A 27,728-nucleotide genomic window follows, 5' to 3' on the forward strand; every position below is an offset into this window, starting at 1 on the left:
GGTTCATGTTTGTAAGTACTGGGAGATGATCACAATTAACATTTGTCACCATACACAGTCAGAGATTTTCTTGTGATGACTACTTTCAAGATCCACTCTCTCAGCAACTTTCATATAAGACACCTGTGTTACAGTAACACACTGCCAGGTGGTCACTGACATGAGGTGTTCCTCATATTATGGCAATCGCCCAGCCTCTTATCAGGTTTACATGTTGGCTCTGACGGATGTGAGAGCTGGACCATAAAGAAAGCTGAGCACCAAAGAATTGATGCTTTTGAACTGTGGTGTTGGAGAAGACTCTTGAGAGTCCCTTAGACTGCAAAGAGATCAAACCAGTCAATCCTAAAGGAAATCAACACTAAATATTCATTGGAAGGACTGATGCTGAAGCTGAAGCTCCAGTACTTTGGACACCTGATATGGAGAGCTGACTCACTGGAAAAGACCCTGATGCTGGGAAAGACGGAAGGGAGGAGGAGAAGGGGATGATAGAAGATGAGATGGTTGAATGGCATCACCAACTGAATGGACAGGGAGTAAGCTCTGGGAATTGGTGATGGACAGGGAAGCCTGGGGTGCTGCAATCCACGGAGTGGCAGGGTCAGACACGACTGAGCAACTGAACTGACTGGAGAGTTGAGAGGCCGGATGGTTGAGTTCTGTGAAGCACCAACATCAACCTGTCCCTACTGAGTTATTAGGCTCCTGCTTTTCCTAATTCAACCAATGGTTCATATTGAGGACACTGTTAGTGTGCTAGTTTCTGCAAAGTGCTATAGGAACATGCCTTTGTGTCAAAACAATAAAAACACATTGCTGCTTTGAGATTAATGTTTTAAATTAATTATCATTATTGTTGGGCTCCCCAGATGGCGCTAGTGGTAAAGAATATGCCTGCCAATTCGGGAGACGTGGGTTTGATTCCTGGGTTGGGAAGATCCCCTGGAGGAGGATAGAGCAACTCACTCCAGTATTCTTGGCTGGAGAATCCCATGGACAGGTGAGCCTGGTGGACTACAGTCCACAAGGTCACAAAGAGTCAGACATGACTGAGCGACTTGGCACACACACATCATTATTTTGGCCGCACCCCACAGCTTGTGGGATCTTAATTCCCCAACTAGGGACTGAATCCAGCCAGGCCCTCGACAGTGAAAGCACAGAATCCTGATCACTGGATCCCCAGGGATTTCCTTGAGATTAACTTTTAAAATCAAGACTGTGGGACCTTCCTGGTGGCCCCGTGATTAGGAATCTACCTGCCAATGCAGGGGACAAAGGTTTGATCCCTGATCTAGGAAAGCACATGCCACAGAGCAGCTACACGTGTGCCACAACAGCCTGTGCTCAAGCCCAGGAGCCGCAACTACTGAGCCCGCACAGCCTAGAGTCAGTGCTCCACAAGGGAAGCCACTGCAAGGCGAAGCCTGTGCACTGCAATGAAGAGCAGTCCCTGCTCACTGCATCTAGAGAAAGCCTGCATGCAGCAATGAAGACCCAGTGCAGCCAAAAATAAATAAAAAACTAAAAAAATCAAGACTGTGTGTCAAAGGGCTTCAGGAGGTAGTGTTGACTGTCTTTGAGGTCGACTCTGAAGCAACAGCTGGAGGGGCCAGTCAGGTGAACGTGTGGGGGAAGCAGACCCCTCTGTGAGTAACTGAAGCACAATTACAAGGAAATTCTGGGAAGCCCGTGTGTACCCCATCCCTCCAGAAACCTTGTGCCCAGTGAGCACTTAGTCCAGGGCCACTGGCCAGTCCTTTCAGTGGCGCTTGCAGGCCCCAGACTGGGACAAAAGCCCCTTGGCAGAGTTGTGCTGTGGAGTTCTGTGTCAAGCGGGGAGGGGCTTGTCCTGTAGCTGAAGACTTTCACAACCTTGAGCAAACAAGTGTTTGCATCAGAAGGACTCCTGCTCACTTCTTCAGTCTTCCCAACTGGGAAGCTCAGCAGGCTCTCAGCAGTCACATGAGAGCCTCAGGACTTGCTTTTCTGCATGTTCCCTAAGGACGCAAGTGTGAACTATTCAGGTGTCGAAAAAATGTGTTGGACTGCGTGCAGCAGACTGAGGTCCTCAAGCTACAGCTTCACCTGCTCACCATTAACTCCAGACTTCAAATCTTCCCCCGGTACCCCGGCAGCACCCCGACTATGAGCAGACGAGCTGCACGAGTCTGTGAGTCTGTCCAGAAGGAGAAGAGGATGGGGACTGTGTTCTCAATGAGAAGGATCCATGGCAGGATCACTGAAAAGTGTCTCAAAGACACAGGGTACTGCCTGATGCTCCAGAGGTTAAGAATCCACCTGCCAACACAGAGGACCCTGGTTTGATCCCTGGGCACCTAGAGTTGGAGCACTGCAACTAGAGAAAGCCTTCGTGCAGCCACAAAGACCTAAAACAGTCAAAAATAAAGTAAAACAATAAAGAAATCTTTAGCTAAAAAAAAAAGACATGGAAGGTGAGGGCTAACATTGGACTGTGTCATAAGAAATAAACCCCAGGCCAACCCAAGCATTTCTTCAGCAAACATCTCCTACACAAACCCTCTGCTTCCAGAATGGAGTGTGGGTTCAGCTTCAATGGACAAAGCAGTTTGTGAGGTGGATAATCCCTGTTCTCTCCCTTCCTTCTCTCCTGCACTGCCTTCCCCACCCTGGCTCCTACCCTGTCACCTGGAAACAAAGTGGTGTGACCTTGACTTACCAAGAGCTGGGCACTGAGCTTTGTTCTGAGGCCTAACAGGGCTCCCAGCAGCTTCTCCCATTTCACACCAATCACATACCCAAAATCTCAAATCTAGTACAAAGATTCTACTAGTATACTAGCCAACTTCAGACACTTTCCTCTGGATCACTGACCTTCCAGTTTAGCTGTCTGTGCCTATGAAAGGCTAGAGATTTTAAACATGACTCTATCTTCAGAAATAAGCACCACTTCCAAGGTTACTGAGAAGAGCTTTCTTGCATTTGCTAACAATTGTCAGCAAAGCAAGGCTGGTACTACCCTTGCTTCACAGCTGCTGCTGTTGTTCAGTCGCTCAGTTGCCTCCAACTCTTTGCCACCCCATGGACTGCAGCACGCCAGGCTTCCCTGTCTTTCACTATCTCCCGGAGTTTGCTCAAACTCGTGTCCATTGAATCGGTGATGCCATCCAGCCATCTGATCCTGTTGCCCCCTTCTCCTCCTGCCCTCAATCTTTCCCAGCATCAGGGTCTTCTCCAATGAGTCGGCTTTTCACATCAGGTGGTCAAAGTATTGAAGCTTCAGCTTCAGTCCTTCCAATGAATATTCAGGGTTTATTTGCTTCAGAGCTGAGCACACACCTACTAGGTGTCAGGGCTCCAACGTTCCCCACAGCCTTGGCACTTGTGTTACACGCCTCCTCTACCCTTAACATGTTCTATCTACCTTACCGTAACCTTGTAATTCCTCACTTAGCCCCAACCTGATTTTTCTAGTACCCAAGGGTGTCTCAAGAGGGCACAAAGCTGCTGCTACTGCTAAGTCACTTCAGTCGTGTCCGACTCTGTGTGACCCCATAGACGGCAGCCCACCAGGCTCCGCCGTCCCTGGGATTCTCCAGGCAACAACACTGGAGTGGGTTGCCATTTCCTTCTAACAGCATCAATATCAGCTACTGTTTACTCGGTGCAGGATACATGGCTCCGAATTTCTCATTTTGCGTCATGAAATTCCTAATGGCGATCAGATTTCGCGAGAGGAATCTTGGCGATTGGCGTGAGGGTAGAAAGGAAGGCGATTGCTGGGCGCAAAGGCTTACAGATGGCAGATGTGTTGGCGTCGTCCCAGGCTGACCCGGGAACAGGAAGGCGCCAGGGTCCAGGGGGCGGATGCTTGCCTGGCTACTTGGTGTTTTTACGACGCTCATCTGCGTGGAAGGCAGTGCTCACAGCGGAGCGCCGGCCACCCGCGGCCGGCCACGGTTTCTAGTTCCACAATCTGCGGGCTACTCGCCACCAGCGGCCCGACCACAGACCTCTGCGCGCCTAGGCTCTGGGCGACACGCTCGGGGCGCTCTGGAAGCCCGCTCCTAAGTGCGCGCTCCGCCCACAGAGAGGGTGAGCCGGCTCCACGCGGCGTCCGGCATTACAGCCTCGGACGCGGAGGGAGAGGCCTCCAGTGGCACACTAGCAGGCAGGCAGACCAGAGATTCGCCAGACGCAGACAACCGCGGTTCTCGCAGCATGAACGACTACAACGCTGGCAACGCGGCGCCATATCTCCCCGCGCCGCGAGGACTGCCGGGAAAGCATGGACGTCACTCTGTGGCCCTGGCTCTGATTGGTCACAACGCTCTGACGCTTCTGATTGGCCAGGCTCACTACCATCCCAGGGTGCTCTGGGGCACTTCCTCCTTTCCCGGCCGTGAGCCCTCGGAGGAGGTGAGTATACAGGAGCTCGGTGCCATCGATGTTATCCGAGCCCATCTGGCTCCATCCGCCGTCACCGGGGTCCACCTGTCGCCAGCGGCGTCGGGCCTTGGCCCGTGCTCTGTGCGCTCGCCGACGGGACTCGGCGCCCGCACCTAACTCGCTCCCCGTCTTACCCGCTCCCCAGGCCTTCCGGCCGCAGCCATGGCGCCTAGCCGGAATGGCATGATCCTGAAGCCCCACTTCCACAAGGACTGGCAGCGGCGCGTGGCCACGTGGTTTAACCAGCCGGCTCGCAAGATCCGTAGGTGAGCGTCCGGGAGCGAGCGCGCCCGTCCCGTCCCGTCCCGTCCCGTCCCGTCCCGTCCTGTCCTGTCCTGTCCTGTCCTATCCTATCCTGTCCTCCGCGCGCCTGGCCCGCTGCGGGAGGGCGGACAATGATCCCCGCTCGGCTTCTCTCTGCGCAGACGCAAGGCCCGGCAGGCCAAGGCTCGCCGCATTGCCCCGCGCCCCGCGTCCGGTCCTCTCCGGCCGGTGGTGAGATGCCCGACGGTCAGGTACCACACGAAGGTTCGTGCCGGCAGGGGCTTCAGCCTGGAGGAGCTTAGGGTGAGTGTCGCCAGCTCGTGTCCGAGACCCACTGGTGGTTCCTCGTGGCATACAGCCAAGTGATGACATTTCTCCGGAATCGCTGCACTGCCATGATGAAAGTGCATTTGAACCCTTTTCCATCTGACGGCTGGGCCCTCCTGGTGTAGGGGGTGGGGGGCAGGGAGTTTTCGGGGCTTTAGCTGTTTCTATCGGGGCAGGTGGCCGGCATCCACAAGAAGGTGGCCCGGACCATTGGGATCTCGGTGGACCCGAGGCGGCGGAACAAGTGCACGGAGTCCCTGCAAGCCAACGTGCAGCGGCTCAAGGAGTACCGCTCCAAACTTATCCTGTTCCCCAGGAAGCCCTCGGCCCCCAAGAAGGGAGACAGCTCTGTGAGTACCCGGCTCCCACAGCGCCCAGCGGGGTGAGGGTGTGGAGGTCTCACTGTGGGTCTAGCTGGGCTGCAAGGACAAAGCACCTGTCTGCAGCTTCCTATCTAAGCAGGGTTGCAACGCATAGTAGAGAGAAGATAAATAATGTGGGAGAAAGCCTCTGAGGAGCCTCAAACTAATTGCCTGAATTGCCAGGATTCACTAAGGGCAGGACTTGGAGGCAGCTTTGTTAAAATTGAAAGTGTACTGCGTGTTAGTAATCTTTGCATGAGATCAGTTCAGTTCAGTCACTCAGTCCTGTCGGATTCTTTGCGACCCCATGAATTGCAGCATGCCAGGCCTCCCTGTCCATCACCAACTCCCCAGGTTCACTCAAACTCATCCAGCCATCTCATCCTCTGTCGTCCCCTTCTCCTCCTGACCCCAATCCCTCCCAGCATCAGAGTCTTTTTCCAGTGAGTCAGCTCTTCTCATGAGGTGGCCACAGTACAGCTTTAGCATCATTCCTTCCAAAGAAATGCCAGGGCTGATCTCCTTTAGGATGGACTGGTTGGATCTCCTTGCAGTCCAAGGGACTCTCAAGAGTCTTCTCCAACACCACAGTTCAAAAGCATCAATTCTTCGGCGCTCTGCCTTCTTCATATCCATACATGACCACAGGAAAAACCATAGCCTTGATTAGATGGAGCTTAGTCGGCAAAGTAATGTCTCTGCTTTTGAATATACTATCTAGGTGGGTCATAACTTTTCTTCCAAGGAGTAAGCGTCTTTTAATTTCATGGCTGCAGTCACCATCAGCAGTGATTTTGGAGCCCCCCAAAATAAAGTCTAATACCGTTTCCCCATCTGTTTCCCATGAAGTGATGGGACCGGATGCCATGATCTTTGTTTTCTGAATGTTGAGCTTTAAGCCAACTTTTTCACTCTCTTTCACTTTCATCAAGAGGCTTTTTAGTTCCTCTTCACTTTCTGCCATAAGGGTGGTGTCATCTGCATATCTGAGGTTATTGATATTTCTCCCGGCAATCTGGATTCCATTTGTGTTTCTTCCAGTCCGGCGTTTCTCATGATGTACTCTGCATGAGATCAGCAGTGCCCATCTACATGGGTTGCTGGCAGTCATTCTCCCTGCATCCCTGGTTCAGGCATGGGTGACTCATCTGACCCTGCCCCCCTTTACTCGATCGGGCAGGAATCCACAGGCACTCTGGGGTGACAAGTTTGGGGCTCCTTGGGAAATGAGCTAAAGTCACCTGACTCCTTTGTCATTGACAAACAGGCTGAAGAGCTCAAACTGGCCACTCAGCTGACTGGACCTGTTATGCCCATACGGAACGTAAGTGGGCGTGTTGGGAGAATGGATCTGGGTTTGGGTTGGAGGGATTCTGTGTGGCAGCCAGGGCCCATGTTGAGATTTACTGGTTTGTGAAAGACCGACCTGCCCTGAGGAGAGTCAGCTGCATCCAGACAGATGGGCTCCTTGAGGAAAGCTTAGTCGCCCTCACTTGTTAGCCTCTATGTAGGGTCCTTTCCACTCCTTGATGTTTGGGAAGCCCAGGCCAGAGGCAGCTCTCCATGCATGTTTGGTGATCCTATAGCCTGACCAGCAATTGACAAGGCCCTTGAGGCTCCTGGGAGTGGGAGGTGGGGTGGGCCTGAACCCCTACACCCACCTTGTATCCAGGCCCAACCCACCCTTCACATGATTTGGGCACTAGGTTCTGAGTTGGAGGTTACTTTGAACCAAGGAGGCACTGTCCTACTCTCTTGGTGTCCTCCAGTTAGCTTTACTCTGGTGGGCGGATTCCCCCCCAAGGCCTCTCAGTTTGCTGACAGTTGGCTGGGCTCCGTTCTAGGTCTATAAGAAGGAGAAAGCCAGAGTCATCACAGAGGAGGAGAAGAACTTTAAGGCATTTGCCAGTCTCCGCATGGCCCGTGCCAACGCCCGGCTCTTCGGCATCCGGGCAAAAAGGGCCAAGGAAGCCGCAGAACAGGATGTTGAAAAGAAAAAATAAAGTGCTATTGGCAGCTTACGATAAACCTGCAGTGTCCATGTGACCTTCGTTGTGTAAGGAGCCAGGGCCTCGGCGGGGGGGCCCTCCTTGAGGGAGACCTGGGGTGTGTCTGACCTTTGTCGCAACAGAGCTGTGAGGGAAGCAGCTTTGGTACCTGGGAGGCTTGTGCTTAGTGTTCTTGTTTGGACCCTCCAGCCCAGGAGGTGCTGTGTGTTCCTATTACTATTAAAATATTATTTTCACATCTAAAGGTGACAGTTTATAAGGTGCTGATTTAACGTGTACACTCAGTATATTGAAAATTCACGACCCATCAAGAGACAGCTAGTGTGGAGGCCTGGGGATTGGAGCCTCATGATCCATCCATGAAAGAGGGCTCATGGGGTGCTGTCTCTGGATGGCCCAAGCCATGGTTCCATTTGCTTTGTGTTGGGATCCTGGTGAGAAGTTGGGAAACTCCCCCAGGTCAGGTGACTGGCTACAGTGCTCACAGAGTGGAAGGTGCAGAGGCCGCCAGGGATGCAGGGCCAGGGGCTTGCTACAGTTAGTGTCCACTTGGGCAGAACTGTGGGTTTTAGGGACAGATAACCATAGTGGGTGCACTGGTGACATTGCCCGTACCTATAAAGGTTGCTCCGGTGATTATAAATTGTAGGAGGCTAGCATTGGTTTCGGAGAAGGCAATGGCACCCCACTCCAGTACTCTTGCCTGGAAAATCCCATGGATGGAGGAGCCTGGTAGGCTACAGTCCATGGTGTTGCGGAGAGTCGGAGACGACTGAAGCGACTTAGCAGCAGCAGCAGCATTGGTTTGGTTTGGTGGTGGTTATAAAGTTTAGTTTATTTTGTTTTTCCCTTGATTATTTTAAGTTACAGGCTATTTTAAAAGGTTTGAAATTTACCCTAATTTCTAGTTGATTGAATTTGTTTTCAGAGAAACTATAGTCATTTTAGATTATTTAGGCTTTTGGTTTTTTTGTACCCTTTTAAGTTGTAAGTCGCTCAGTCATGTCCAACTCGTGACCCCATGAGCTGTATCCCGCCAGGCTCCTCTGTCCATGGGATTCTCCGGGCAAGAATACCGGGATGGATAGCCATTCCCTTCTCCAGGGGATCTTCCTGATCTAGGGTCTCCTTCTTTGCAGGCGGCCTCTTTACTGCCTGAGCCACCAGGGATTTTTGAGCCAAAGAGCAGACTAAGGGACACCTATGCCAAAGAGCTGACGGTCCTCGTTTGTTTAGGTCTTACATAGGTAGTTGCACTTGCTATTGTTCTTGTGTGCTTTCAGGGTGTTAGGAAAAATAAGGTCTTTGTTTCATAGAAGATCCAGATGTAAAGAGGATCAGTGAGAAGCTATGACCTCCCTTCTCCAATCTCCACGTCAACCCACAGTGGTTTGTGCCCAGTTCTAGGAATTTACCAGTGTCTTTTTTGCTGCCTCAATGGCTTAGAACCAGAGCAGAGGACAAGGAGTGAGCTGACAAACACAGCCAGCCTGGCGTTGACTGTCCTGGGGACCGTAGAAGCTGATGACAAGTGGGTGCTGGGTGGAGAAGTTAGAAAGTGATAATGCAGGGAGTTTTCAGGATGGAGAACAGGCACTCAGGCGTTGAGCAGGCAGTGTGTCCCAGGAACACAGCAGTAATCAAAACAATCTCAGCTCCACAAAGTCTTAACGCAAAACTTTGTGGCGTTTTCTTTCTGAAAGTCCTTTGGCTGCCTCTCCAGTGTGTGGGCACATGTCAGCCTTGGGTTGCAGTGGTGATTGGCTACAGTCACCAAGGTACACGAGGGCTGGTGAAGGGCCTGCTGCAGACCATTAAGGAGGCCACTGGCCTTCCAGATTGATTGTCCTGGGATAAGGCTCAGGGCTTTCTTGGGCGTCACCTGTGGGGCACTGGGAAGCTGTGTTAGACCTTGGTCCTGTCGCCCGCCAGCTCTGGTGCCTCAGCTGGGCTCCCCTCCTTTTTAAGTCCCAGTTGCAAGTGTATCAAACACAGTGTATGGTTAGTTACCGCCTCTTTGAAAATTTCACCAGGAAGGATGGTGCTTCCTGGGAAGGATGAGGCAAAACTGGGTCACTGTTGAAAGGGACTGAGGGCAGAGGGGCTGTGAACACCATCCAGGCGGCTTCACCAAGAATATCTTCAAAGCCCTCACGTGAGTCAGGTACAAAACCAGGTCTTCGTCACCTGGAGGTGCCCACCCCATGGACACTGCTGCTGCCTGTCTCCCTGGCCTACGCTGCCTTCATCGTAGGGACTGGAAGCACAAGGGTGTCCCCCTCCTGACATAGCCACTGGTTCACCGTCATGTGTCTGTCCTATCCGTTAAGTGTGGGCTGGATCCAGCAGCTTCTTAACAAGCAAAGAAGGACGCTGAGATTGGGTTAAAAGGTGCAGAGATCTCACTCACCCAGTGAAGCAGGTCACCATCCCAGAAGCATCAGTATCAGGTGCCCAGGGTAAGGCCTTCACAGAGGGGATTCTTGGTCAGGGGAGCCGAGAAGCAGGGCAGCTCGTCCTGGACAATGTCATGTGTTCAGCTGGCCCTGCACAGGTTCGGAGGGGCTCAGACGGCCCAGCCAACCGTAGGCACTCCGTGCCCTATGGTCCTCTGTGCCCTGGAGACACATGGGCCTGGAGGGTCAAGGGAGGCGAGAGAACTGGGTTCTGCGTAGGGAGTGGGGTCTGGGTAGTCTTACGGCTGTGTGACCTCACAAAGGCCATCCTCTCTGAGCCTTGGCAGTGACACTGAATGTTCAGACCTGTTTTGCAGAGTGGGCAGCAGACCCATGGGAGGGGGAGGTCCCCCCCTCACCCGCCCCCCACCCAGTGCTGCCTCTGGTGGAATGACTGTGTCTCAGCACACTCAATTGTGGCTGCGTGTATGCTCATGTCTCACTCTGTCTCCATTTGATGTGAGCATGTGTGTGGTGGGTGGAGGGGGTGGGGGGGACAAAACATGTTTGCCATGTGTGATAATGTGCACATGTGTGTATGTATATGTGGCACACTCTGCTCTGGGACAGCAGCGCTCTGGGCTCACCTGTCTCATTTTTAAAAGTGAAAGAATTCCCTGTGGTCCAGTGGCTAAGACTCCACGTTCCTGATGCAAGGGGCTTGGGGTCCATCCCTGGTTAGGGAACTCTGCCACATGCTGCAACTACAGATCCCATGGGCCACAGTTAAGACTTGGTGCAGCCATTCATAAGTAAGAGAAATGCTGTAGAGTCAAAGCGATGGTTTTTCCAGTAGTCATGTATGGATGTGGGAGTTGGACCATAAAGAAGGCTGAGCGCCAAAGAGTCAGTGCTTTTAATTGTGGTGCTAGAGAAGACTTGAGAGTCCCTTGAACTTAAAGGAGATCAAACCCGTCAATCCTCAAGGAAATCAGTCCTGAATATTCATTGGAAGGGCTGATGCTGAAGCTCCAATACTTTGGCCACCTAATGCGAAGAGCTGACCCTGATGCTGGGAAAGCTTGAAGGCAGGAGAAGGGGAACAACAGAGGACAAGATGGTTAGATGGCATCACCAAGACGATGGACATGAGCAAGCTCCAGGAGATGGTGAAGGACAGAGAAGCCTGGCATGCTCCAGTCCGTGGAGTGGTAAAGAGTCGGACACGACTGAGCGATTGAACATCAGCAAGAGAAATGCCAAATCCTGTAGGAAAACAGTCCAGTTCTGACAGCAGGGTTCTGAGATAAAGTGACCTTTCTAGGTTAATCAAAGAAGCACCCAGCCCACGGGTGTAAGCTTTTGAAAGCCTTGTTAGCCCCACCACCTCCTATTCCTAAAACTTCGACAGTTTCAGTGTGCCTTCCAGAGCCTCTGGAACAAGCCCACTGGGCCCTGGGAAGGACAACATGGAGGGTATGGTGATGGCCTTGCCTGAGCAGTACGTCACTTGAACACAGCCTGGACCGCACACAGTCTGGACATAGCTCTGCTCCCCTCCTGAGGGGCTGAGCTTTCTGGCACTTGCTCAAGGCAACTCATCTGATGCTGAGGGGGTGAATTCCCAGAAGCTCAGAGCCAGTGCTGGGGGTGGAGCATGTTCAGCCAGGCTTCAAAGGGTGAGTAGGAGCTGGCCAGTGGCGGGGAGCCAGTGCAAGTAGGGCCCTGTGGCTTGAGAAGCAAATTGTCTAAAACAAGGATGCTTTATTGTTGCTCCAAAAATGGTGATGTGGAAGCATTTAAAGAGAGATTGTTGTTCAGTTGCTAAGTCATCTCCAACTCTTTGCGACCCCATGGACTGGAGCACGCCAGGCTTCCCAGTCCTTCACTATCTCCTGGAGTTCGTGCAAACTCATGTCCATTGACTTGGTGATGCCATCCAACCATCTCGTCCTCTGTCACCCCCTTCTGCTGCCCTCAATCTTTCCTAGCATCAGAGTCTTTTCCAATGAGTCAGCTGTTTGCACCAGGTGGCCAAAGTATTGAAGCTTCGGCTTCAGCATGGGGTTAGTTAAATACATGAGGAAGGGTCACTTCTACCCCGCTGGCCCCCTCAGATCCCTACTCTGAGCACCCAGGGTGGGCGGGTAGGGAGATGCACGTGGCAGACTGTTTCCTAAAGGACCAGATGGTGAGCATTGCAGGCTTTCCAGGCCACAGAGTATCCCTCTGCTCTTGCAGGGCGAAGCCGGCTTCAGACCATCCGTGAACACACAGGATGGCCATGCTCCAGTATAACTCTAGTTGCAACCCAGTGGTTTCTAGACTTGCCTCAGGGGTTGCAGTGCCCTAGCCCCCTGCTTTTGGCCTCAGCTTATCAAGGTAGAGTGTCCCTTCAGGCTGCCAGAACAGAAACACCATAGACTGGGACTGGGGGTGGGTTTGGGGGAGCTTATAAACACCAGATACAGCTCTGGAGGCTGACTCCAAGATCAGTCAAGGTGCCAGCAGATTTGGTGTCTGGTTCACACATGGCAGAGGGGTGAGGGAGTGCTGTAGGGTCCCAGTTACAAAGGCAGTGGGGCTCCACCCTTGTGACCTAAGCACCTCCCAAGACCCACCTCCTAATGCCACCACATTGGGGGTCAGGATTTCAACATACAAGTTTTGGGGTAACAGTCGATGGCATGAAAGACGGCGATACGATGTAAAGAAAAGCAATTAGTAAAAAACTGCACACAGGAACATTTATTGAGTACCTCTTTGAACGTCTTTGAACATTTATTGAGTACCTACTGTGTGCCAGGCACAGTGCTAGGCCCAGGAACTCAGCTGTCAGGTGGGGCGGAGAGTCCCTATGCCTGTGATCTGAGGAGCCACATGTAGGAAGGGCCCTAAGGGTGGGAAGCAGCTTGTAAAAACTAATACAAACAGATTTACGTGGAAAAAAAAGCTGGAGGGATAAACATCAAAGTGTTAACAGTGTTTCTGCCTGGGTGCTAGAATTTCCATTTTTTTTTAATTGCTTATCTACATTTTTTAACTTTTCAACAAGGAACATGTGTTATTATTTCCTGTGCAGCAGTAACAACAGAATATCTGAAGGTGGGAATCTCACTTCCTGTGTCTGGCAGCTTGAGCTCTCGCCCCCCCGCCACATTCCGGGCCCTCCCCTGTCCTGAGGCCTTTTTGGGCTGCTGGGTGAGGAGGGGCAGGTGGATCCTGCAGCCCAGTGGCCCCTCTTGGGCTCTGGAGAATCCCTCCATTAGTGCTTCATGGAGCTGCCCTGCCAGCCCTCTCTCCAGGTCAGCTCTGGAGCTGAGCCCAGGGTCACCCCACAAGGCAGGGAGGGGCCTGTTGCTGTGAGGCTGTGGCAGAGACCCCAGTTGTTTATTGCTAAGTCATTTTCGACTCTTTTGTAACCACATGGACTGTAGCCCACCAGGCTCTTCTGTGTCCATGGGACTTTCCAGGCAAGAATACTGGAGTGGGTTGCCATTTCCTTCTCCAGGGCATCTTCCCAACTCAGGGATTGAACCCATGTCTCCTGCTTGGTAGGTGAATTCTTTACCATTGAGCTGCCAAGGAAGCAGAGACCCCAGTGGGTCCATTAAAATCTCTGGACCTCAGGGTCTTGAATCCCCATACCTGAATTCTCTTTTTCCTCTCCCCCGGGGGTGGTAATACGAAGTTACTGTGGTGCTGTGTGTGATGGTTAAGAGTTGAACTGTGGCTGGGTGTAAGCTCTATTCTCCTGTTGGTGGGCTGGGCGGCTCCTTGTCTGTGAAATGGGGCTGCGGTGGGTTAGTAGCTACCACATCACAGTTAGCATGAACACATGCATTGGAAAGAGCTGTCCTCAGGGCTGGCAGGGGAAAGGTCCCAGGGAAGTTCCCAAGGCTGACCCTGAGCCTCTGGGCATGCCAAGGTGGGGCTGGGTGCCCATCTGAGCCTCCATCCTCCTGGGGTTTTGCATTCTTAATCCCATAAAACAGAGAGGCGAGAAGCCTTAGCCAGGGTGCAAGTGGAACTGGGGCCCCTGCAAGCCAGTGAGCCCCCATGAGCCCAAGAGCACAGCTGATGGGCTACAAACATGGACTCTGGGAAGCCAGGCCAAGAAAGATGCAGGAGCTGGAAGGCCCAGGCTGTCTACAGAGAGAAGCTGGCCCTCTGAATGGCTGGTTTCTGAAGCCGTTGGGACCTGGGCCAGCTTCTAGGAGGGGGGACATGGAGGCTTGAGGCAGCAGAAGGAGGCACCAGATTGGCCTGCAAAGAATTCCCCTTTCTTGCAAATTGGGCACAAGGTCTTTGCCTTGCAGGCACCCCTGGAGTGTGAGCCTGTATTCCACCGCCAAGGATGCTGTCCTCTGCATCGCACCTCTGGAAAACCCTCCTTTGACTCTGGGGTGCAAACTTCCACTTTCCACCTCTGCCTGGGCAGCACCTTTGTCCTGTTGTTGGTGGGGCTTCCGACCCCAGGATCTTCTGGAGTCCTGGCAACCAAGGCTCAGCCTGAGCTCACAACAGCCCAGTGTGCCTGAGACCTGGTTTCTGTTCCCCTGGCCCTTGGGTCCCCTTTTACCTTAAACCCCCTTCTGTCTCCCACCATGGCTTTTGGCCAGGTCTGTGCCCTATTTTTAGGCAGAAACTGGCAAAGAGAATGGACTGGGAGGTGGCTTCTGCCTCCACCAAAACCTCCTCTTCTGCACAGCTTCGCAGCAAGCACAGGGTGGTCCAAGGCGGGGGTGAAGCTCAGGATGAGAGGGGCCCCTCCCAAGGAGCCCAGGCCTGTTCTGATTCGAGTGCAGCAGACACATGTGGAAGGACCCCAGACCCTGACCCTCAGTGTAGACACCCCCAGGACAGCACGGGTTGTACTGGCTTCCCGACAACAGGCTCTGGGAAGGCAGACCCGTTCTTCCTGCGTCCAGTCCCAGCCCCAAAGCACCTGGCACACAGGAGGCGCCCACCACATGCTTGCTGACTGAAGTGATGCCTCACTAAATGCAGCAAGGCCTGGGGTTGGGGTCTGAGGGGTGGGGAGAGGTGTGGATTTGGTGCTAAACTGGGCCTCTGCTGGGCCCTGGCTTCCCAGGGGGGCAGCCTGCAGGGACATGGGGCCCATGCCTAGGCCAGCAGAGAGCCTCCTGACCTGAGCAGGTTTCCACACGCAGGGGGCCCCGTGGGGCTCTGGTCATTCTGGGAGGGCCCACCCAGTTTGGACCCAAAACCTCTCACCCTGGGGATTTGAACCCGTGGAAACCTGGGCATCCTCGAAGGGGAATGGGGATGGATGGGGATGGGGACGAAGGGCGGACTAAGGCCACCGCTCAGCGCCCACTCCTCCCCCCAGGCTCCAGGGCCCCCTCTCGGCCCGGCCCCGCCTAGGCCCCGCCCCTCCACTGCCCCCTCCTCTGTCTCACCCTCTCTGACACCCCCTCCTGCAGTTCCCGTGCCGTGGCTGCTGCGGGAGCCACGTGTGCCCGCGCCGGGCTGGCGTGCCGGGAGAGAAGCGCGGCCACGCCTGGCCAGGCCATCATTTCCCCGCACGGCCGCGGCGCCGACCGGCGGACAGCCGCCCCTCGGTGGGCCCAGGCGGGTCCCAGAGCGCGGGAGGTGGGAGCATGAGCGCGGGCTCAGAGCGCCGGGCGGCGGCGGCCCCCGGGGGGGTGCCGGCGCCCTGCGCCTCGAAGGTGGAACTGCGGCTGAGCTGCCGGCACCTGCTGGACCGCGACCCGCTCACCAAGTCCGACCCGAGCGTGGTGCTGCTGCTGCAATCGCAGGGCCAGTGGGTGCAGGTAGGGGCGCGGGTAGGCGGGGGGTGGGGGCCTGGAGCTGCGGACGCGGAAGCCGAGATGGATGTGCGAGGCTAGTGGGGTGCAGAGCAGGGTCACGGTGGGGTTACCTGGTCTAAAGATGGGTGCCCTGGAGCTGTGGGGTTGAAGTGTAGGGGCTGGGTTGGAGGCGGAACCACGAGAGGGGCTCCAGGTAAAGGGAGGGAGCCCTGGAGTGGAGGGTGCGACCCCGGGTCCGGGTGGCGGCTCCGGGGCCAAGTGAAACACCCAGGCTTGAGGGAGCCGGAGGGGCTCTCCTGGGGGCGCAGAGGAGAGTAGGGGACACAGGGCTTTGACCGAGGTCACGGGTCCACCTTGGGCCCGCGGGGCAGCCGGGAGCACCAGTCCTCCGCCGGGTCCGCATTCTCAGGGCGGAGACAGCGCACCGCGGGTCCCGTAGGAGGCTAGCCGGGCGCTCCGGGAGCCAGGACTCCATCTCCGAGACCGGTACGCCCCGCCCAGAGGGCTCCCAGCCTGGCGCCTGGTTCTCGAGTTTGGGAAGAGTCGAGGCGGTCCCGAGCGGCCGCGGGGTGGCCTGGCGAGCGCGGCGCGTGCGGCCGGGGTCGGGGCAGCAGCGGACGGTTCGCAAGCCTCGCGGACCTGGCTCTGGGCGCGTCCCGTCTCTCGGCGACGCGGGCTTCCCTCTGGTCCCGGGAGCGGCCGAGGCGCCTGCGCGGGGGCAGGCTCTTCACCCCAGACCTGCGCTCCCAGAGGGCGGGCCGCGGGACTGCTCAGACCGCTCTGCGCCCCACGAAGCGCTTTTTCCGCCACCATCTCACGTGAGACGCGTGGCCTCACTTCGAAAGGGCAAGAAATCGGGGGCGAATAGGTGAAGTCGAGCATTGAGCCCCCGGAGAGCTGGGGGGCCGGAACTCGGACCCGAGTGCGCCCCAGCCTCCAGCGCTCCCCCTACGACGGGTCTGTCCGCGCACGCGCGTCCCTGGTCTCGGTGGCCTCATACAGCCCGGGCGGAGGTAGGGAGGTTAGGGGCACGTCGAGGGTACAGCCGCAGAGGGTCGCGGTAGTCCTAGAGACGCGCAGCGCCAGCTCCCTGGACCGCACTGCTCCCTGGCTGTGACCTTGTGCTGTTTTTTGTCATCTCCGGACCACCAGCCTCCTGGCCTGAGAAACCCTCCAGTCATCGACTTCGGGAGCAAAGGATCTGCTGGAGGGGCCCAAACCCCCATTAGCCTCCGTTGCTTGGCCTCAGCGCTCCCTGCGGCATATGTCCCTTGAGGAAGCACATAAACACCCTCATCTGGGGTGTGGAAGTTTGTGGGACTCTGGAGCAGGGCAGGTTGCACTTTGATGGGTTGGGGCCCAAGTTGGAGGAGAGAGCTGAACCAAGGGGTTATCTCTGCAATTTGCCCCCCTTCCCAACTCTGGAGTCTCCCTGCCTGTCCAGCAGGGTGCTGGCAAAAGATCTCTGCTTTAAGGTTTGCCCAGCCAGGTTCCAATCCAGCTCTGTCCTTTACTTGGGGTGCCCTTGGACACCCCTTCCCTTCTCTGCTTCCCCATCTGTGGTTTGGGGATGGAGGAGGCTGTGTGGGCACGAGATGAGAAGCTGTAGCTTGTGGGGGCCAGAGAACTGCGCCTTTATCTCAGGGAGGGAAGTGCCAGGGGTTCTGGGGAATGACACTCCCCAGGGGGCAACCAGAAGCCTCGAAGCAGCAGATGGGTCTTCCCACAGCACAATCTGGATGCAAGTCCTCCAGGACCACCCAAGGGCAGGTGGGCGGGACAGGGAACCCTGCAGGCTACAGCAGAGGCACAGGATCTCTGGGCAGTGCCCCGGGAGAAACTTGTCCCCCTCCTCCAGGGGTCTGCTTACCCAGGGCCACTTGCAGGTGGACAGAACCGAGGTAGTCCGGAGCAGCCTGCACCCGGTCTTCTCCAAGGTCTTCACGCTTGACTACTACTTCGAGGAGGTGCAGAAGCTGCGCTTTGAGGTCTATGACACCCATGGGCCCAGCAGCCTGAGCTGCCAGGAGGATGACTTCCTGGGGGGCATGGAATGCACTTTAGGGCAGGTGGGTGCCCTGTCCCCATGCCCTCAGAGGAGGAGGGCAGCATGGGCACCTCAGCGGGTGCAGTGGTGGTCTGGGGACAGAAAGATTATGCACCAACTGTGTACCAGGTGTTCTGCCTGACTCCTAGCTCCTTCTCCTTAAAAAATATCTTTTAGTTAATTTAAAAAATGTAATTTGGAACTGGGTAATATAGTCATATGGATCTAAATTCAGAAAGCATAACAGGCATGCTCTGGGTGTCTCCCTCCTGCCCTGCCCCCAGATTTGTTACATCCTTTTGGAGAGAGGTAGTCTTATCAGAGTAAAGGGACATATAGTTTTTTCTCTATATATACACTTTTAAAAACACAAATGACATACACTGCTCTGCAGCTGTGTATGTCACTTCCATAACATAAGGGAGCCCTTCCCTTGCCTGTCTCCATGGCAGTGACTGGTCTGAGGGACCCTGCATCCTCCAGTAGTCATTCCTATTAGCTCTATGATTGTCAGTGAAATGAGGTCTTGCCTCCAGCCAAACTGCTCAGCGCAGGCTCTGGGCAGAACACTCCATGTGTCACACATTTGATTCTAGTAGGTACTCTGAGGGCTTTTTAATGAGGTGTAATTTACATACAGTAATATGTGTAGACCTCTAAGGTGGGGATTGATGAGCTTTAGACAGTTGTATACACCTGACCACCACCCAGATCACACAGCATATCTTTGTCATCCAGCAGGCCCCCCTGCTCCTCTCAACCCCCTCCCCCAATAGTTTTGCCTGTTCTAGAACATCATGTCCGTGAATCACACAGTATGTTCCCATTTGTGTCCGACTTCTTTTCCCCGACATGAAGGCCTTGTGACTCATCTCCATTGCTGCCTGGGGCAGAGACGGCTGGGTCGAGCCTCTGTCAGATAAGAGGACTGAGATTTCAGCAAGGTCCACCCAATGCTCGCCACCCACTTTCCTCACATGCAGGGACACACATGCACAGACATCAATGTGCAAACATGCATGCACCTACTGGTGCAGATCCATGGACACATGTATGGACACGTATATCTGGATATACACGTAAACTCTGCATTATGGGAAGGCTGCCCAGTGCCACCAGGTCTGCAGGGCTGGCCAAAGGTTTGGACCCTGGCTTCAAATCCCAGTGGTGGCCCTTCAGTAAGTCCCAGACCTCTGCCTGGATCTCCACTTCCTCACCTGGGTGGTAGGTTGGAGGGCCAGGCCACTGAGGGTGACTGGGGTCACTGGGAAGGAGACGGGGAGACCCCGGGTGGGGTTAGAGCCCCCAGGGAGCAGGTATGGACCCTCCCTGACCCTCTGACTTGCAGATCGTGGCCCAGAAGAAGGTGACCCGGGCACTGTTGCTGAAGTTCGGCAGGAACGCGGGCAAGTCCACCATCACGGTGAGCCCCTGCCTTCCACCGGCCCCTCCCCTGCAGGCCCCGCCCCTTCATCACTGAGGCTGTGGGGGACGAAGCTCAGGCTGCCGCACTGTCTAGGCACCTCCCACAGACTGGGCTGCAGGGCAGAGAAGGGTTAGAGTGGGCCGGCTGAACCCCAAGGCCCGCGAGGGGTCAGGCCCCTCCTGCCCACTCCACCCAGGTGATAGCTGAGGACATCTCCGGGAACAACGGCTACGTGGAGCTCTCCTTCAGGGCCAGGAAGCTGGATGACAAGGTGAGGGGTGCTCCCCTGGAGCCTGGCTCTCCCTGCTGTCAGGGGGTGTCCACGAGGAGACGACAGGTGGCCGCAGAGTGGGACACAGTCAAAGCCAGGGCAGCTGTGCTGCTGTCGGGGTCCTGTTGTGTCACTGCCCCTGTTCATCCTCAGAGCTTCCTGTGACGACACTCAGGGGCTCAGGGAGGTCCCAGGGCAGACAGTGGAGAAACTGGTGGGAGCCAGTCTCTGGGCTGGAAGTGCTGGGGAGCTAGGGAAGCTGGAGCAGGATGCTCTCAGGGAGGGCTGGGCCCTCACACCGGGGGAGTGGCAGAGCCTGGCCCTCAACTCAGCTTGCCAAGCTCATCTTTTGCTCCTCTGCCAGGACCTCTTCAGCAAGTCAGACCCATTCCTGGAACTATACAGGATCAATGATGATCAGAGCGAGCAACTGGTGTACAGGACAGAGGTGAGGGGTCCCCACCCAGCACCCGAGGGTAGCGTGAAAGCACAGAGAGGGCAGCCCCTGACCCTTCCTGCACCTCCCTGCCCACCGTAGCTGTAGGAGTCTTGATCCTCAACACCGCCCGCCATCCCCCTTTGAACAGGGAGCAGCCAGGCGCGGGTGGACCTTGTGACCTAGGGTCAAGAATCTGCATTTGTTGTGACTACCTGCCCATGAAACAAGATCCCAGTGACAGCAGTGGGAAAGCGTTTCCTTTTGAGATAAATTAGAGTTAAAAAAAGGCTATGTAAGGAAAGGAGTCCAGGTGGTCCTGGAATGTGGAGGAAGCTACAAAGGAGGTTCTGGATGGAACAAAGTTCGGAAATGCAGCTCTGGGCTCGCAGGGTCCTGCCTGGAGCCTGAGGCTGGGCCCCCTGAGCCGCCCGCCCCTCCCGGCCCACAGGTGGTGAAGAACGACCTGAGCCCCACCTGGCAGCCTTTCAAGGTGTCTCTGAGCAGCCTGTGCAGCTGCGAGGAGTCGCGGCCACTCAAAGTAGGTGGGGCTTTGCGCCTGGAGGATGGGGGTGTGGCTGGGAAGGGGGCGGGGCGAGTGGTTGAGTGGGGCCACCCCGTCAGACCACACCCTGCTGGAGTTGAGATGTGCGGGGGTGGGGGTGGGGGTGGGGGTGGGGGTGGGGGTGGGGGTGGGGGTGGGGGTGGGGGTGGGGGGGGGGGGGGGTGGGAGTGGGGGGGGGGGGGGGGGGGGGGGGGGGAGGTACTGAAGAGGAGTGGTGCGGACGGGGCGGCCTACCTGCAGGGCCATGGAGACGCCCAGGCCTGGGACCCCAGAGGGGCAGGCGGGCTGAGGAGTCCTGGGCTCCCCAGGGCCTCGTTTGGGATTATGACTCCCGCGGAAAGCACGACTTCATTGGAGAATTCTCCACCACCTTCGAGGAGATGCAGAGAGCCTTCGGGGAGGACCAGGTGAGCTGGCCTGTCCCCCAGAATGCTCTGGGGCGCTGGCCCTGGGCTGAGTTCCCCAAAAGTGCTTGTGATGGCTTTAGAGAGGCTAAAGATGATGACAGAGCATGACAGCCACGCTCACCAGGTGGTCAGAGTAGGGATCACAGGCCTGTGTTGGACAGACAGACGCCAATGGGCAGGGCTTCAAGGCCTCCCTGGCCCCTTAGGGTGGGGTGTTGGGCGCTGGCACTCTGGGGTGGGGGTCTCTGCCTGTCCCTGTCCCCCAGGCCCAGTGGGACTGTGTGAACTCCAAGTATAAGCAGAAGAAGCGCAATTACAAGAATTCTGGGGTGGTCATCCTGGCAGACCTGAAGGTGAGCCTCAGCCCAGGCTGCAGACCCTCCCCTGCCCACCCACGGTGCGGGGTTGGGGGGTAGTCCTGCTTCGGCCTGAGCTCTGCGGAGAGCAAGCTCAGCAGTGGCAGGCGACTCCCTGGAATCTCCCCCATTGTCAGATGGATTCAAGGGCTCTTGTGCCCCTAATGCATGGAGGTGGGTTAGGAAATGGAGGGGAGGGGGAAACAAGAGAATAGATGATGGGGGGAAATGGGCATGCAGACAGCCTGAGGGCCTGAGAGGCAGGGACTGAGGCTGCCAGGCTCCTGCCTGCCCCAGCTGCCCTGGGGGAGGGCAGGTCCCAGCAGCCCCAGAGGCCCTGCCCTGAAGCCCTGGCCTGAGTCTCCCCGGGGTGGGGGCCCTGGAAGCTCTACAGGGTGTACTCGTTCCTGGACTACGTCATGGGCGGCTGCCAGATCCACTTCACGGTGAGTCCGCACCCTCCACACCGCCTGTGGGCTGCATCCCAGAGGATGAGGGAGTTGGCGCCTGGCCCCACTCAGAGCCCATTTGACACCCTGGGTGGATGTGTGCAGAAAAGGCCCTTCTGCAGGGTTTGCACACCCCTTCCTTGTGACCCCTCCGAGCTTCTTCAAGTGACAGCCGGAAAGGCCTGAGGGTAGTGACTGGGCGGGGGGACACATGGGGACCCCATCTCAGGCCTTACTCCTCCCAGGCCCTGCCCAGCCCCTCCCTCCACCCTTCACTGCAGGAGGAGGTGCTGAGGGTCCACTGTGACAGCTCCGGCTCCTTGGGGTCCCTGGCTGGTGTTGCCACAGAGGTGCTGGCTACGCCTGGGGACCCAGGAGCTTTGGGGTTGGCCTGTCCCTTCTCCTGTGACCCAGCCAGCACAGCGTCAGACCCTTGGGCTTACAGCCCCCGGGTTTTCTCACATCCCTGGGCAAGCGGCTTCCCCAGGCTTCGGTGTCCTTAGCGGTCAGATGGGGTGCAGCTGCCACCCAGGCCAGGAAGGAGGGCTCCAGGCTCATGACGCCGTGGCCTCTGCAGGTGGCCATTGACTTCACGGCCTCCAATGGGGACCCCAGGAACAGCTGCTCCCTGCACTACATCAACCCCTTCCAGCCCAACGAGTATCTGCAGGCCCTGGTGGCCGTGGGAGAGATCTGCCAGGACTACGACAGGTGCGCCGGCCTCCCATGCCTCCTGGGCTCTGCAGAAGTCATGGGTCAGCGCCTCAGGGTCTGAGAAGGGAGATGGGGCGGCCCCCCACAGGGGTCCGAGTCCTTTTCGCAGACACAGAGCAGTAAACTGAGGCCGTAGAGGGGTAGGGTTCTCGAGGCCTAGGGAGTGATGGGGCCAAGGTCCCTGCATCCAGTCAACACCACCCCTGCCTGCCTGCGAGCCTGGTGGCCGCCTCATGGGTCTGGGCCTTAGTTTCCCCTGTGTGGTTCGGGGCACCTGGTCTCCTGGCTCTGTTGGTGTCTCCCCGAAGCCCCCGTTCCCTCAGTGAGGTCGAGGGCCCTGGGTGATGATGAGGCGGCCTCTCTTCCAGCGACAAGAGGCTCTCTGCTTTGGGGTTTGGAGCTCGGATTCCTCCCAAGTATGAGGTAGGAGAAAGCCCGGGTCCCAGGACCCCAGGGGAAGCAGTGCCATGTGACAGGCGGTGGGGCAGGAGGTGGGGACCTGCCTTTCACCTCCCAGCACTAGTGTTCTCAGTCAGCCCTGTGGCCATGTGAGGAGAAGGGGGACATTCGCCTGGAATTTTCCGTTTAGAAAGGGTGTTTGACTGGCTTGAGCAGAAAGTTTGGGGGTTGGGGAATTATTGGCTAATACATCTCAGAAGCTCCGGGTCCCACTGGAGCCAGGGTTGGCCTTCTGCCCTCTGTCCCCAGTGACCCCCTTCCACAAAGGATGTGTCACATGGTGGCCCTGGGGGCTCAAAACCTACCTCTCTCAGTAGTTGGGGTGGGGGATGCTAGGAGGTGGATCCGCTGACCGGTCCCTTCTGCCCAGGTGTCCCATGACTTTGCCATCAATTTCAACCCCGAAGACGATGAGTGCGAAGGTAGGAGCGTGAATGGCCCGTGGTGGGGGTGCGCTGGGGCCGTGCTCACACCCCGCCCCCCACAGGGATCCAGGGTGTGGTGGAGGCCTACCAGAACTGCCTGCCCAGGGTCCAGCTCTACGGCCCCACCAACGTGGCGCCCATCATCTCCAAGGTGGCCCGCACAGCCGCGGCCGAGGAGCGCACCCGTGAGGCCTCTGTAGGTGCCCAGTACCAGGGGGGGTGTGTGAGGAAGGGCTGGCCTCTGGGGAAGAGGGAAGGGTCAGGTCGGGCGGGGCCGGTGGGCGGGGCCGGGAGGCCGAGGGAGGGAAGAGGGGCGGGAAACAGGAATGCCGGGTGTCTGGACCAAGTGAGGCCGGGCGTGGACTCGCCTCGAGGGCCCCAGAGCCAGTGAGTTGAGCGCTGCTCTCTGCCGAGGAGATTCTCGCCCTGGAGGCTGATCTGCTGTCTGTGGTTCTATTATACATGTATTGTTATTTTGTTTGCATGGTCTTTTTTTTTTTGGCTGCACTGTGTTAGCTTGTGGGAATTTAGTTCCCCTACCAGGGATTGAACCCAGGCCCGGGGAAGTGAAAGTGCCCAGTCCTGATTCACTGGACTGCCGGGGAAATCCTTCTTCTTAATTTGCACAAGTGGTGAGACGCTAAAGGCTGCCTCCTGCATTAGGGTTCTGTAGACCTGCCTGAGGCACGCCGATGACTCAGTTGGCTTCTTTTAATCTTTTATTCTGAAAACAAAAAAAAAGAATAGTCAACTTTATGGAAGAATAACCCAACGCCTTTGGCCCATCCTTTCCCTGGACTCACTGGTCAGCAACTTCTGCCCTGTTACCTCCTCCTACTTCTCTTCCTCCCCTGCCCCCATCTACACACTGGTCCTTTCTTCCCTTTGAATCTCTTGAGAGCAGGCTGCTGGCCTCCTGAACCCCACTTCCCCCACCAAGTTCTTGGTGTTGATCTGCTCACAAGATCCTGTACAGTACAGCTCTGCAGTCTCACATCGAAGGCGACCCCCTCCTCTTGTCTCACCCCAGCCTCCATCTGTCCCCATGTGTCCATGTTCCTCACCGTCCCAGGACCTGTCCTTCCCATGTTCTGGTCTCCTGATCTATTTTTTCCCCTTTGTTTTTCTGTGCCCCATGGCATGTGGGATCTTAGTTCCCTGACCAGGGACTGAACCTGCGCACCCTGCAGTGGAAGTCCACTGCACCCCCAGGGAAGTCCCTGTGGTGGGACGAGGCTGTTGCTCTCAGCCTTGCTCCATCCTTGGGACTTGCCATCGCCCAGTCCCTGAGTGGGGGTGGCTCTCCCAGGCACACAGCCCCCAAAGGCAGAGTCACAGTGTCGCCTCCCACCCCTTCTTTCCTCAGATCCAGGCGTTCTCTTCTACAGTCACTGCACAGGTATCAGTTTCAGGTGGTTTAATTTAGATCCAATACTTTATATAATATGCTCCAAGTTCATTAATTGCCAAAAAAACAATAATTTTATCACAATATTATTTCTGGTGTAGAATCCAGCCTGGAGTTAAGGATTACATTCAGCTTTCATGTTCTTGTATTGTTTTAAAGCAAGTTTTAGACACATAATTTCATCTGTAAATATCAGTATAAACCTCTGAAAGAGGTACAGTAGGCTCCCATTATCACACCTAAAGACAACGTCAGTTCCCGAGCATTAAGTGTCCAGCCATCCCGTCCACACCATGGTGGATTTTCCAGGAGGCACAGGGTTAAGATAAGGGGCTGGGCCTGACAGTGTGTGTGGCCATCCTGCTGGGGACCCCTGCCTTCTCCTGTGGGGTCCTCTTGCCACCCCCTTGTTAAAGAGATCAGCATGTGCCTACAGTAGGGCCCCCGGCTGGAGTCTGCTGACCATGCCCTTGTGGTAGCCTTCGTGTCCGTCTGATTCCTCTGGGAGGGGTTAAACTCTGGGGGCCTCAGGTCTGCCTCTGTCCTTGCTGGGGCTCAGACCCTTCGTCTTAGCTGCGCGAGGTGGATGTGGGTGGAGGCTGGGCGGCATCTGGGACCCCCTTCCCTGAGCCTCTTCTTGAATTTTGCCCTCACCTGCCTTCCTGTCCTGCGGAGAAGCCCTGTCCCTTCTGGCTGACGCCTACCGGGGCCCCGACTGCAGTGGTCCCTGGGTTCAGGTGACGCTTCCGTCGCAGGCGGTGATGGTGTGGTGTTTGCACTGCTGGCAGACCCAGGGCTGTGAGGTCTCAGTGGGGTGCTGCCCCTACTCTGGGGGTGGGAGGAGGCTGTGTGGGGCTCAGGGCTGGGCCAGGCACTGTGGGAATCCACCAGCCCTGGACAGGAGACTGCCCATCCCCCTGGTCTGGGGGCTCAGAGGGGGTCCCTGGGAGAGGGTGCCCACTCGGCCAGAGCTGGGCAGGCTAGGGGATAGTCTGGCCGGCCTTCCAGTGCTGGCGCTCCAGGGTGATTTTTGCAGCTCTTCTGTGTTTTCTCTCACCCAGATTTTTAGTAATGATTGCTGAGTGGTTTTGTTTTTTTTCACTGTGGAAATGGACCTTTATTTGAAACAAGCCCCAGTCTGTCATGCGCAGACACACTAGGCACCTGGCCAAGCTGGGCCAGAGTGTGTTGTTTGAAATCTCAGCGTCTCTTCAGGGTGTGGGAGCCCCTCCCCGCCCAGGGCTGATGATCCCTTCTCTGGCCTCAGACCTGGGTCAACCCCGGCTCCCCTAGCCTCACTGTCCCCACCTGTAAGGTGTGGCTGTATCCACCTCCGGTTAGAGGGAGCACATGGTCACAGCTCACTGTGATTCCATGTGTGTGTGTGCACCTGTGTACATGTGGTACGCTTCTGCGAATACGTTTTTAGAAAAGCTTGGCACCGTGGTCACCCCCAGGCGGTCTGGTTGGTGGACTTGGGGTTCGACTGGGGGAGGTACAGCGGCCCTGCAGGGTCCCCACAGCCCCTCCTCCCCTGTGCCCCCAGCAATACTACATTCTGCTGATTCTGACGGACGGTGTGGTGACCGACATGGCAGACACACGTGAGGCCATCGTGCGCGCCTCCCACCTGCCCATGTCCATCATCATTGTCGGGGTGGGCAACGCCGACTTCACCGACATGCAGGTGCTAGACGGCGACGACGGTGTCCTGCGCTCCCCACGCGGCGAGCCCGCCCTCCGCGACATCGTGCAATTTGTGCCGTTTCGGGAGCTCAAGAGCGTGAGTGCCCGGCGGGTCCCTTGACAGCATTGTGGAGGCGACAGGCGCTGAGCCCCTGCTCCATCCTGAGCAGTTTCAGCCCCTAGAAACCTTTGCACTATAAGAAGCGTCACACGGATGCCCCAGAGGGCAGGTGCCCCTTAGGCAGCCACCTCCCTGGCTTTCAAGCCTCTGTGACACAGTAGGAACTCTGTGTCACGTGGACACACACTCGCAGCGTCGCGGGAGGACCTGGGCTTGGAGGGACCTCAGCCCCTCTGCCTCGTGCCCAGAGCAGGGTCACACCCACCCAGACAGCTGTCTATGCCCTCAGAGTGACAGCAAGGGTGGACTGCCCAGCCACTGCGGTCTCAACCTTAACACAGGCTCACCTGCTTGCCCACTTGGTGAATTCCTGGTTGTGGTCCCTGGAGCCGGGGGCTCTAGGGAACGGGGCTGGATGTGAGTAGGTGGAGAAGAGGGGCTGGGGGACGGGAAGCTGGCTGGAGGCACCTTCTCCCCACACCCAGGCGTCCCCCGCGGCATTGGCCAAGAGTGTGCTGGCTGAGGTGCCCAGGCAGCTAGTGGAATACTACAGCCACAAGGAGCTGCCTCCAAGAGACCTCGGTGCCCACGCCTGAGAAGCCAGCTTGGGCTCTGCTCTCTGAGGACCCATGGGGCGGCCAGGACTGTGTCCACCGTCTGCCTCCAGCATCCTTCACCCAACTCCCCAGGGGCCTCCCATCCTGCAGCCCAGGCCCACCCTCGGCTCCTGTGACCCTGATGCCTGGTGGGCTGAAGGGTGAAGAGGTCCCATGGGCACGCCTAACCCTGCCCCAGCCTGGTGGGTGGGGAGGGGCCTGGGGGACAACTCCTTTGCTTCTGATCTTCACTGGGGAGAGTCAGCAGACAGTGCCCTGTCTCTGAGAAAACCCCGGTCCCCCAGACACCTGTCCCTGCAGCCAGATTCCTCCTGGTCCCAGCTGCATCCGCCCTTGTCTCTCTGTCTGTGGGGTCTGCGGGGGTGGGGGAGGGGACTTAGACAGAATAAAGTGTCTTGTCCTTGCCGTGGCTTTGTCCCTTCACTGCCCCCCCCCCCCACCGCAGCAGAGGACTGCACCCCTCTGGAGGGGTGGGGCCTGGTGTTTCTGTACCCTGGAGCCCTGCACTAGAGTAGGGAGCTTCTCAGCAGGTTCCCCAGGTCCTTCCTGGACTGAACCAAGGGCTCTCCTGGGAATGAAAGGGCGCAGGGGGCAGTGCTCCACTCTGGGAAGGGCCAGTCGGTGCGACAGCCACCCCAAGCCAAGAGCCTCCCCTGTTCCCTGCCTGAAGTCTTTACCAGCCGGGCTCAGGTGGAGAGGGCTCCAAGCCCTGGGCTTTATGAGGACCTACTGGGCGCTGCGTGCTTTATGCTTC

General features: G+C 56.7%; 2 protein-coding genes and 1 non-coding gene across 6 annotated transcripts; all 3 read left to right on the plus strand.

The window, feature by feature from the left end:
• The first annotated feature begins 4,376 nt into the window (after positions 1–4,376).
• Positions 4,377–7,415, plus strand: RPL13 (ribosomal protein L13). 2 transcript variants are annotated; one of them, XM_027977760.2, is made up of 6 exons: positions 4,377–4,404; positions 4,580–4,700; positions 4,860–5,001; positions 5,202–5,375; positions 6,655–6,711; positions 7,232–7,415. In XM_027977760.2, exons 2-6 carry the CDS (start codon positions 4,597–4,599, stop codon positions 7,388–7,390), a joined length of 636 nt encoding a protein of 211 aa, XP_027833561.1. In that variant the 5' UTR covers positions 4,377–4,404; positions 4,580–4,596; the 3' UTR covers positions 7,391–7,415. The 2 variants fall into 2 exon arrangements, with proteins under 2 accessions (XP_027833561.1, XP_060253897.1); XM_060397914.1 differs by having other exon boundaries at positions 4,377–4,700.
• Positions 5,062–5,146, plus strand: LOC114118112 (small nucleolar RNA MBII-202). Its single transcript, XR_003591659.1, has one exon. It is a non-coding gene; the product is annotated as a small nucleolar RNA MBII-202 (small nucleolar RNA).
• A 7,822-nt stretch (positions 7,416–15,237) lies between the features above and the next one.
• Positions 15,238–27,379, plus strand: CPNE7 (copine 7). Of its 3 annotated transcripts, XM_027977762.3 has the most exons (15): positions 15,238–15,590; positions 17,474–17,656; positions 18,983–19,057; positions 19,257–19,331; positions 19,696–19,779; positions 20,219–20,308; positions 20,641–20,739; positions 21,006–21,092; positions 21,482–21,541; positions 22,122–22,255; positions 22,627–22,681; positions 23,088–23,139; positions 23,205–23,338; positions 26,097–26,333; positions 26,843–27,379. In XM_027977762.3, exons 1-15 carry the CDS (start codon positions 15,417–15,419, stop codon positions 26,951–26,953), a joined length of 1,650 nt encoding a protein of 549 aa, XP_027833563.1. In that variant the 5' UTR covers positions 15,238–15,416; the 3' UTR covers positions 26,954–27,379. The 3 variants fall into 3 exon arrangements, with proteins under 3 accessions (XP_027833563.1, XP_060253898.1, XP_027833562.1); XM_027977761.3 differs by lacking the exon at positions 15,238–15,590 and having other exon boundaries at positions 16,311–17,656; XM_060397915.1 differs by lacking the exons at positions 15,238–15,590; positions 22,627–22,681; positions 26,843–27,379 and having other exon boundaries at positions 16,305–17,656; positions 26,097–26,326.
• Positions 27,380–27,728: the final 349 nt, after the last annotated feature.

The sequence above is a fragment of the Ovis aries genome, chromosome 14 (assembly GCF_016772045.2).
Source record: "Ovis aries strain OAR_USU_Benz2616 breed Rambouillet chromosome 14, ARS-UI_Ramb_v3.0, whole genome shotgun sequence".
Taxonomy (NCBI): Eukaryota; Metazoa; Chordata; class Mammalia; order Artiodactyla; family Bovidae; genus Ovis; species Ovis aries.